The sequence below is a fragment of the Amblyomma americanum genome, chromosome 9 (genome assembly GCF_052857255.1).
Source record: "Amblyomma americanum isolate KBUSLIRL-KWMA chromosome 9, ASM5285725v1, whole genome shotgun sequence".
Lineage (NCBI taxonomy): Eukaryota > Metazoa > Arthropoda > Arachnida > Ixodida > Ixodidae > Amblyomma > Amblyomma americanum.
Genome location: NC_135505.1, coordinates 132,064,799 through 132,076,160, shown reverse-complemented (window position 1 = coordinate 132,076,160; position 11,362 = coordinate 132,064,799). Strand labels below are relative to the sequence as shown.

General features: G+C 47.7%; 2 protein-coding genes across 2 annotated transcripts; both read left to right on the top strand.

The window, feature by feature from the left end:
* The first annotated feature begins 1,067 nt into the window (after positions 1-1,067).
* Positions 1,068-4,451, top strand: LOC144105529 (TNF receptor-associated factor 6-like). Its single transcript, XM_077638651.1, has 2 exons — positions 1,068-1,356; positions 3,181-4,451. Exons 1-2 carry the CDS (start codon positions 1,072-1,074, stop codon positions 4,300-4,302), a joined length of 1,407 nt encoding a protein of 468 aa, XP_077494777.1. The 5' UTR covers positions 1,068-1,071; the 3' UTR covers positions 4,303-4,451.
* Positions 4,452-7,472: 3,021 nt separating this feature from the next.
* On the top strand, positions 7,473-11,067 carry LOC144105528 (uncharacterized). The gene is made up of 2 exons (XM_077638650.1): positions 7,473-7,773; positions 9,780-11,067. The coding sequence occupies exons 1-2, from the start codon at positions 7,477-7,479 to the stop codon at positions 10,875-10,877; spliced, it is 1,395 nt and encodes a 464-aa protein (XP_077494776.1). The 5' UTR covers positions 7,473-7,476; the 3' UTR covers positions 10,878-11,067.
* Positions 11,068-11,362: the final 295 nt, after the last annotated feature.

Sequence of the window (11,362 nt, the reverse complement as noted above, 5' to 3'; positions counted from 1 at the left end):
CCCAGTAGCCTAAAATGGCGCAATTGTTGAATCAGCACAAATCATGCAGCAGTCAAAAAGTGCGATTGCTATAGTTCGGCATGATAATATATGACACAGCATGATACAGTGGGCGCCTGTCATACAATAGAAAAAAGCACAGATACTTGTCCCTTGACGTTGTACGGCGCCTCAGTGGATTTGGCAAGCGGCTGCTTAGCACGAGGGCACGATGTCAGATCCTGAAAACGGCGGCCGCGTTCAGACAGATGGAAGCGAAATTCAAAAGAACGCTTGTACTGTACGAATTCTCGGCAAATAAATGCATCCTACGCATTGGAACCAATCTGAAGCCCTTCATTACGGTGTCCTTAATAGCACATGTGCAGTTTCTCGATGAATATCTGTAGTTTCGGTAACCTGCTCACTGTGACGTATATAATCCGAGAAGAGTTCCTATAGTGACCATAAAAATGAGACGGCTTACATTTATCTGCAGCCTTGTTGGGAATACAGTCGCATGGCAAGTGGTAATCTGGCGAAAAGAGTTTCAACAATGAAGCCTGCTTCGGAGCTACTTATTCATAACGTTTCTATTTCTATATGTTTAAATCCATGTGGCGTTTATTATGTCGAACTCGGAGTAAAAACAAAGAAAAAACGAGAAAGGCACCATCATCGACGCATATGCACGAAAAAAATCTTCCAATTCGGCGATTTTTGTTATTTAAATCCAGGCTACAGAAACTGGCGGCATAATTTCAATAACGAACATTCCGGCAGAAATACCTCCAAAAACAGCTCAATTTACAATACACGTTCACAGTAAATGCTGAGTAGGTAGTGTCGCTCTAATCCTTCAGTTTTCTAAAAAACGGTTCTCAAATAAACGAGTTAATGAGTCGGCAGAATAAGCTCAATTTAATATTTGGTCATAGGCCGCCACGCGCTACGCCATGCGATGACGAAGAAGCAGTTGCTGATATCCCAGCGATTGTCGCCTTCGCGACGGGCGTAGAATAGAGCAAGTGCGTTCGTTGACGGGCCTTACTCTGCAGTTCCTGCGGTTAGAAGCGAAGGGAGTGCCGGAAGATGCCTCCTGAAAGCACGCAGTACACGTTGGTCGGATTTTCCGAGAAACTGGACTGGAGGCCCCTGCACTTCCTCAAGCCTCTTCCACCGAACAGAGTTTGCAGTGCCTGCGGACTGGTGCGCCCGAAGGCATGGCTCCTTCCGTGCGGCCACGCCCTGTGCGAGCCCTGCTTCCTGCAGTGCACCGAAAAATGTCTGCACGTCTGTCCGCTAGACGGCTACGAGTGCGTGGACGAAGACGTCATCTGTGTGGACTACCCGGCCGATGAGCTGCTGAAAAGAGAGGTGAGCAGTAATCCTTCACTACTGGAGAGCTTCTTGGCGTGTAATAAGGTGTTAATAATAATAATAATAATAATAATTGGTTTTTGGGGAAAGGAAATGGCGCAGTATCTGTCTCATATATCGTTGGACACCTGAACCGCGGCGTAAGGGAAGGGATGAGGGAGGGAGTGAAAGAAGAAAGGAAGAGGTGCCGTAGTGGAGGGCTCCGGAATAATTTCGACCACCTGGGGATCTTTAACGTGCACTGACATCGCACAGCACACGGGCGCCTTAGCGTTTTTCCTCCATAAAAACGCAGCCGCCGCGGTCGGCTTCGAACCCGGGAACTCCGGATCAGTAGTCGAGCGCCCTAACCACTGAAGGTGTTGCAGAACTAAAATTCAGTTTGTGTGTGCGTCGGGAAAGTAAATGTGTACCACGGCGTGGTAAAGCACGCGACTTAGCCGTCTGCGGTGAATTGAAGGTATGGCATAAGGTATGTGGGGATTAATCACCTACTCCGAGCTGCTCACCATGCTGCTGATGACTCAGAACGGATATATGTTTAAACGAGTCGTGTATGGCATGCAAATTTTTTTTAACACGGCCTACTGTTTCGTATGTTGTCGTTACTGCACTGCACAATCATGTACGAAAATGTTTCGGTTCTATGATTAACATCTGTGCTCAATGTTGTCTGCCATTCTATTTCATTCATTTTAATTTTTTTTGTCATTCTCTGCTGCTGCTGTCAGACCCTTGAAATTTCTTGTTTTTCTTTTTAAGGAGGGCAGACCTTAGTTAGGTGTTTCGTAACGTCTTCTGCCTGCACTAGCTCCTTGGCTTACGTTTGCACTGCAAGCCAAAAATTCACAAATAAAATACAAAACAAAATACAAAAGCGGCGCATAGCTTATAAGGGACGCCCTAGAGGAAGAGTCTGGAACAATAGCGGCTACCTGGGGTTCTTAAACGTGCGCTGACATGCACAACACACAGGTGCTTTTGAATTTCGCCTGTATCGAAATCCGGCCACCTCAATAAAGGCTAAGACTGTGTTAGATTGAGTGCTCTGACTAGGGCGGCAAAAAGGTAGTGTACAAAGGCGACATTTTTTCCTCCCTAAGCGAAGCCGCAAAATCTGCAACTACTAATTTCCATTTCATTCCAATTAAAATCGTCGTCATTAAAGTTCCAAGAGGAAGTCACTTTACCGCGGCAAACAGGCGGAAACTAAAGTTAACAGCCAGTGCCCAATTTCCGTTAAATACATATATGACGAGGCTGGTTGAACTTGATAACGCCTTTATAAGTCCTTCATAGGATTTGATGTCACATTCGTCTTTGTACTTCTGTCAAGGAATGCGATGTCGAGAAATTTCTGTGTAAACTCGTAAAGCCCCTGCGTATGTCGTTTTTTTTTCTTCAAATTCAACAGATCACACGAAGATACGAGTATTTCTCCTTTAAGGAAATGACTTGTTTTCCAAATTCGGAAGGTTGATTCTAGTTGCAACTGTCATACGTTATCCACAAGTACAAGATAATTTTCATTTAGGGCGCGGCATCACGGAACGCCTTATCCACGACTTTCTGGCAAAACCACATGTGGATTCGAACGATCAGCTGGGCTCACAAGTAGAAAAACACGAAACGCGTCCTTTCAAAACGAAATATAGAAATGAACAGCAACTCTGTAGCAAGGAACATTTTTATATCAACCGTGGTGACTTTCAGAAATATTTGAAGCCTGAAAAAATTATGTCGCCTTCTATAAACGCAGCCACACTCAATAAACATGTATAGGCTGGCTCCTAAATGCAACGTGTCTGCGTATTTTTACAGGTCCAGTGCTGGAACCAAGGAACAGGTTGCCAGTATGTGGCTCCCGCTTCGCGGATTGCCCAACATTTCCAGCGCGATTGTGGAAACCACTGTGTCCGTTGTCCAAAGTGTTCTGCCACCGTTCCGTGTTGCAGCCTGATCCCGCACCTGAAACACGGATTCTGCAACTCGTTAACGTCTCCTACATGTGACGGCGATGAACAGTCAGGACGCAGGAACGCCGCAGCCTTTGATGTTTCTCTGAAGGAAGCGATTGAAAAACAGGTGCAAGAAGTACAGGAATTTCTTGGGCAAATAGTGTGCGATGTTAGGGCTCACAATGAGAGACTGGACGAGATGTCCAATGCGATAAGAGTCTTCAAAGATACTTGGCAACTGGAAGCTACGGCTGAAGTTGCGGAACTCCGTGACTGTTTAACGCAAATCATGTCTAAAGTGGATGGCTCTACGAACGAACTAAAAGGAGTTTTGGCCAGAATGTCTTACACACTTAATTTCTCCGAAAGCATAAAGATAGTAGAGAAAACGCTCAAGGATGAAATGGCAGATATAGCCAGCCAAACTCGGGACAAATTGTCAGAGACAGCAACAGCTATCGAAGCAGCGAATGGTGAAGCACGAGAAAATAATGCGTTCAGCAAGAAGACACTGGATGAAGTCAGAAGCATACTGCGACGCATTCATCTAAGCCGAGGGCCCTGTGTGTTCGTTGTGAATGTCAAGTCGCTCGAGGAGACTGCAATGAAGAAACGCGTGGCTAGGTATGAGAGCGAACAGGTATACGTGAGCGGCTACAACTTGTCGCTTGGCATCCGTCTCATTGTATACGAAGAGTCGCTGAAAACGGGCGCACTGCTCCGCTTGTATAAGGGAAACATGGACGACGATCTGCGGTGGCCGTTTGACCACACTGTCCAGCTTTCCGTGATGCATCCCAAATATGGCTCAAGCCGCGTGTTCGAGGTCAAAGGTGATCCTACCTTACCATGTTTTCAGAGGCCAACAACATGCAGCAACGTCGCTTGGTACTTTGCTCTGGAGTGTCTAAGCCTCGATGATCTCATCCGAGAAGGCTATGTGGAAAGTGATCAGATGCGTATAATTCTCGAACTCCTTGCCTAATGGGAGCCGGAATTTAGCGTTTTTGTTTTTTAGGGCGGAACACAAGCAACTTTTAATGAACAGCAGCTGTGGATTCAGTGCACTTGTTGATTTTGCCGGAACGTTAAGACTCTCTTTCAGCCATTCTGGGAAACCTACCCATGTTTGTAAGGTACTTATTTCGCAGCTTGTACCTTGAACAATGTAACGTCAAAAATAAAAGCATTGAATCACCTTCGTGCCTATTAGTGATTTTTTTTACGGTGACATTACCATTTGTTTTTTTTTTGTAACCGTTTGCGCTCAGCCCTATATAGTAAACCAAGCTGGGTACTCCTATTCTGACATGTGGAATCGGTATTGCACGCGGGGTAGATTACACTTAGCGTAGTTTCAGTGTTGACGCGTTCGTCACACGACAAAGAAACAATCTAATCTGTACATGGCCACAATCTGCTCTGTAGACTTGCCGATACGCTAGATCAGCATCATCATTACATGACTATGTTATCTCTAAACCCTAGGGCCTCAGGAAGAGTGACTGTGCCTGCATCGACATCGGGATGGATACCATCGCGTAAACAGTAGCGTCCTCTAGTGACAAGACGTCAAAGCACATCAACGCTCGGTTGAAGCCGTTTTCATCCGTGTTTACTGATAACTAGGGTGAGTGCATTGCGAGCCTTTCTTTTTGTTCCAAGAAGAAAAACTATGCAAACAGTAGAAAATGTAAGAACTGACTAAAGGCTAGAAAGCTGCTTCGCCAGGTGTCGTCGCTGCGAGAAAAACACTGCATTTAGTTAGGCCTAAGAGCTTAAAAATCGCCAAATTATCAGAAAAACAGGGGCTATTATCGCTTATACCAGTACGTGTGGGCGAGAGTGCGCGAAATAAAAGCGAACCGCTACCATTTGAGCGAGCTATTGCGTGGGAGAATCCAGCAGCGACATGTATTTATTCCGAAGCGGGCGAGCTGTGCGCCGCCATCTTGTCAACGTATCCCGTAACGTGCCCGCTGCGTGCGCACGCTATGGTTTGTAGCGTACGTAGGGTTCTGTGCATGCCCCGTCGTTGTCCGCAGAGTCCAGGCAGCAGCGCCCAGCGCCGAGGACCGCAGCGCCACCACCCGGATGAGAGCCCGCTCCCGCTCCACCCCTCACTTCCAATTAATTAACCCTGTTCTGAGCAGGCGGCAACCACGTTGTGCTTGCAAAACTTCTGAATCTTAGCTCCAGAACTGACTTCCTGCCGTCCCGATATGCTAAATAAAGTTGCCTCATGAGGAACAGTAAGAAGGTAAACGATAGCACAAGGTAGTACTAGATTTCAGCTGGAAGTTAGGAAGCATCAAGTTCAGTGCGGGACGTAGCTCATGAGATAGCGCAGACCCGACCGACTACCCCAGTGAAGTTAGCGTGAAAGAAAAGGCTCTGGCGACGCAGTGAAGAAATAATGTAGCTTGAAATGCTACCGATTTTAGCCTCCATCACTTTGGTAATTACCAATACAGCGATCTGGCATACTTATCCCGAAGCTCTTGCTGAGCTGGCACTGGAGTTTCAGTGAATTTTACGACTGAGAGAGAAAAGGAATGGCGTGCGTAATCTGTGTGATCACCGAGGTTTCATCGAATGCGCACACAATTCGGTTGTTAACGGACCAAGAACGTTGTCACGCATTGAATAAAACTCTATCAAGTACTTTAGCTGTAGTTCTCATTAATATAGGCCTTCTTCAATTAAAGTTTCACGTAGCCGGGAATCATTGATATAATTTAGTGGTGTCAAGCAATTAGTACAAATCAGACTTAAACATAAAAGTACTTGGTTCAGTGTAATCTGTTATGGCTCGGCCATACAAAGCGTATCCAATGCAGTGAACAAAACCGCACTCGTGGCAACGATAGACCTGATTTGATTGCGCTGAAACTTACATTTCTAACCTGCACGTTTATCTAGCGAGCACAAAGTCGCAGACTTTCACTACTATTGAGGAGCTTTTAGAAATGCGGATGCAAGCGTGAACGCTTCTTACGGAGGCGGTCAAAAAAATGTGGCTGTGACGTCATACCATGTGACTCGCGGCGCCTCGGCGCTGCTGCGGCACGCGGAGCCCTCGCCTTCGCAACTGCGTTGAACAACGTGGTTGAACGCTCACCTCACCGGTGTGCAAAGCCACGTGACTCGACTTTCATCTCATGAGATAATGACGAGCGCGAAGCGTTGCTTGACGTTCGCAGATAGCCATGGAGGAGTCGCTCGCTGGAACCAGTGTTTAGGCTGTGAATCGTAGACGGCTGATTGAATCTGATGATGTTACGATCAAGAACGCCGACAGGGTGCGTTGGCGAAGGGTGGAGCGATGAAGTGTTAAACCGCAGCAAACTGTGTCTGACCATGCTAATCGGACTGTGTAAACTAAGTTCAGCCGGGCTGAACCCCAGTCAAGCTTTTTGTAGCGAGAGCTACATTACGCCAAACGCTTCGCGAGGTCAGCGTGGCTGCGCGCTGAGCCGTGGCACCACCGCTCCGCCAGCTAGGCGCATGCGCGGAATGACGTCAGAGCACTCAGCTGGTGTGCGCGCCGCGCGCCTACATTGCACTAGCATTTCGAGCCTTCGGCGTGGCCGGTCACGTGGTTGATCACGTGGTGCGGAGCAGCTGCCGTCGAAACCGAGTGGAGGAGGAGCAGAGAGGCGGAGAGGGAGAGAGAGTGAATCCCCGTCCAGGGACAAAGATGAAGAAGCGACGCCCAGCGAAACGGAGCGGCGAAAGACTGGCTTTGCAGTTCGACTGAGCGAGTTCCACTCGGCCAGCTGTAGCTATCGCGTCACTCCAGGTTTAACCAGAGCTAAACCACCGCCAATTTTTCATGTATTTTATGATAAGGTCCCGCGACGACCCTCCCCATCTACCATTCATTATTGATATCACCTTTGTGCTGCTATATATTGGACCTGTGGTCTCCTACGAAAGCTTAGCTATCAGCTGATACGCACCCTGATTGTACTGGGTGTTCTAACTTTCATGAAATATCCCGTCGCCTGCGATTTCGCGGTGACACTGCCCGCCGTATTTTCGACGAGAGGTGGCGGATCGAGTCGTGATTGTCGCCTTGACGACCAAACCGCGCAAGACAAGTGCCCGCTTCGGTGCCCGGAAAACGCAGTTCCAGAAACACCGCCGCAGCGGACGCATGGTACCAACGATGCCTCCCGCGAGCCGGCAGTACACGCTGGTTGGGTTCTCCCCGGACCTTGACTGGAGGCCCCTGACCTTCCTCAAGCCTATTTCAGCAAAATGGATATGCAGCGCCTGCGGACTGGTGCGCAAGACGACCGCTTTGCTGCCATGCCTGCACGTGCTCTGCGAGTCTTGCTACGAGCAAGGCGTCCGGGACGGTTCGCACTTGTGTCCACTGGATGGCAACAGCTACGAGGAGAAAGATGTCGACTTCAAAGAGCTCCCTGCAGGCGAGCTGCTTTGCAAAGAGGTGAGCGAGAATGGAAAACAGAAGCTCTTATGGCTGCTACCGTTATTACGTGTTTTTTTTTCTTGTGCCTCAGTGTTTGTTGTAGGAAAAGCGCCGCAGCATGCCTATGTGACCCGTGCAAAAAAAAAAAAGACTGCGATTTAGCTCTGTTACACTGAATGGCCGAGCGATAGCTATTCTAGTTTCTTATCTCTTGGTTTAACTTGTTGCTTGTGGCTGCTATGTGCACTCGGATAAAGTAATCATTTTGGAGGTTTTATTCATTTAATGAAGTTATGCTTCTTCTGCCAAACACAGTGTCTTGGTCCGTGAAGTAGTTGGCTATGGTTTGCAGTCAGACTATGGTCATCTTTTCAGGGATCATTCGCAAGGCCAAAATCGGAGTTCACAATCTTATCGAGTTTTTCAAATGAGCCTGAACATCAATTTCGCTACAAATCCCAGGTCAAATACCGGGAGTGTGGTCGGCCAAATTTCGTTCTCAGCATCGTTTTGGCGGCATTCACATTAGCCAGGATATCAAATTCGTTCCAGATATGATTCCAAAATTTTGCGCTCAAATTGCGGCTTATTTAGCTCATCTCTAATGCATAAAAGGAAAAAGTATTTCGTGCTCCCCCATACCCGTGGTTACTGCAAATGTGCACCTTACTATATTGCAAATATCACTTGATCTCCTATCTTGTCGTCCCGGATTTCCACCTTCGCCAGCTGGAATTGTTTTAGATGGCCGATGCGCGTGTTATCCGTGGCTGTTTTCGCAGCTTCAGAAGCCTGCTGCAAAAGTCGCTTTCCTTAGTTCGGAAGCGCGCTTGGCTAAATTCACTGATTTCGGTGCGTTATGTACCGCTTCGTCAAGCCGTTTGTTTGTTTGTTTATTGACACTGTCAGCCCAAGAAAGGCTTTTACAGCTAGGACTGGCGAAGAAATATACAACAAAGAAATGGTTAAGTCTCGCTCCAAGTCGACAACAAAAACATGACAATGCAAAGCAGTGGTAGCATATGTAAAAAGTGGCCTGCAGTGAACAAGTGAAAGAAAATACGCTCGGATTACACGCATCAGAAACAGAATCTCACTCGGGGTGTCTTAGGTGCTTTCTGTGTCTGTTGTGGCTGGTACGGACAGGACTGGGTAAGCTTTTTATTTTGATAGCCCGACCTAAGTAATGTCGCTTACTTGTCAAACCTCGTTTGCGCTTCATTGTCTTAGCAAATATGCGCTTCGAAGAATGAACGACCGTTCAGGAAAACGCCGGTGCCACGAGAACCTATCCGCAATGTCACGCCGCTATAAACGCTGCACCAATGGCCGAGTGGTCTTAATAAAGGCATCGGAAAGCCAAGCTGCGCTGATTGCGCCCCCCCCCCCCCCCGTTTTTTTTCGAGACCTGCCCCGCAATATTACGATGTTGTTTTTTTTTTTCGCTTGATACTGTTGAGTGATGAGTTCGAAATTTACCGGAAAAATTCGGCTTGATGGCAGCCTCCGGTTTCACCACAGTTTTCGGACAATGTTTGCTTTAGTTTGCCAAGAACAAGGCCTAGATGCATTTCATGCTTTACAAAGTCGCCACTAACCAACAATGCGTTCGTGGAAGCCGCCGCGGTGGCTGAGTGTTCACGGTGCTCGACTGCTGACCCGAAACACGCGGGTTCGATTCCGGCCGCGGCGGTCGGATTTCGATGGTGGCGAAATGCTAGAGGCCCGCGTACTGTGCGATGTCGATGCACGTTAAAGAATCCCAGGCAGTCTAAATTTTTCCGGAGCCCTCCACTACGGCGTCCCTCATAGCCTTATAGCCTGAGCCGCTTTTGGACTTTAAACACCATAAACCAAACCAAAGAGGGCATTTGCAAAAGAAACAGGAAAATAAACGCGTAAATACCGCTACTTTTCTTGGGGCCTGAACCGAGGAGCGCATTTTAAACTGCTACATCATTCAAGGTCGTTGCAGTATCTCTAAATGATCACTTTTCTCAAGTAGCTACTCTTTCGCCTTGCAGGTCAAGTGCTGGAACGAAGACAATGGCTGCCAGTATGCGACGGCTGCTTCGGGGATCACCGAGCATTTCCTGCGGGAATGTCAACACCACTCCGTCCGCTGTTCCAAGTGCTCGGCCACCGTTCTTTGCCCAGAGGTGTGCGCGCATCTGAGATCCGATCTCTGCAGACCTTCCACGCCTGTCTCATCCGCAAGCAATGTTCCGTCAGGTCCCACGCAAGAGGCTGAGACTACGTCTTTCAGAGCTGTGTTCGAGAGGCAGGCGGATGAAATCTCAGCGTATCTGAAGCCAATGGTGCTTGATATAAGCACACATGGAGACAGGTTAAACGAAATTTCTCACGCCTTGAACACACTCAAGGAGACCCTAAGGCAAGGGCTCGAGATGTCAACACAAAACTCTGAGAGTGTGACAAAAACTTTGATTGAAATGGCCGCATCCAACGAGGAAGCAAGACAGTCCTTTGCCACAAGCAGCGCTACTATGACTAATACTTTTTCGAGGAGTGTGGGAAATTTAGAGAAAACACTAAAAGACGAATTAAGCAAAAGTAGGGCCAAGTTCTCGCAGATTGTAGCTGCCACAAATCAGATCAAGGCTGAAGTGACGGATAAAGGTCAAAAGGCACTGAGGTGCGTCAACCGGGTGCTTCAGCAGTGTGAACTGCAAGGGGCCCACTGCGGCTTCCTTGTACATGGCACGAACATCCTTGAAGACATGGTGGAGGAGACGGGCAGGGCAGACTATTGCGGCAGGAAGGCGTATCTTCACGGCTACTGCATGTCTCCCGCTGTACGACTCAGAAAGCAGAATGGAGTTCTGGTACTTCACGGTGCGTACCTCATGCACAAGGGTGAAATGGACGACGTTCTTCAATGGCCATTGAGGCCCATTGTAACGCTGACTGTGATTCACCCGACAGGAGGAGAGAACCGAGTGCTGACGTGTGGAACAAATGTTCCCCACATCCTGGAAAGGCCCGGAAGGCAAGACAGAATGATGTGCTTTGAGGATAGCTTCCTTGTCTGGCAGGAACTTATCAACGACGGATACGAAGAATGTCGCAAGCTTCGTATAAAGTGGGAAATGCGTCTTTGAATTACATCTGAACAGGAACAGGGGTCCGTCTGAGAATTTGCTTCCGCTGAGTACTCCTTCTTGCTACAGTTATGCCTTTTGTTCGGCTGGTGCCAATATACATCATTAATGCTTCTCAGCCTCTATCTTTCTCGCCGTGGTTTTTTTTTTACAGCGGTTTATCAATTTAACCAATCTTTTTGTTTCATTACTTCAGCTCTCGCTCCTATATGGATGTGTATATTCAAACCTGTTAATAAACTACTATTTTTATTCAACTGCGAACATTGCAAGTGTGTTCTGGACGTTTAGGTGAAATGATACTCTATTCTTGAATCAGGATTTCGGTCTGGAGGATTTAGTTCCTTTCTATCCACAGATTAGCCCTGTAGGTAGAAACGGGAACGCGAAAGAGAACACACAATACATTACGCGATACTTGTGTTTACCGACGTGGATGTGAGTTGGGCATGCAAGCAGCACTCCAAGAAAGGTCTGCCATCGTT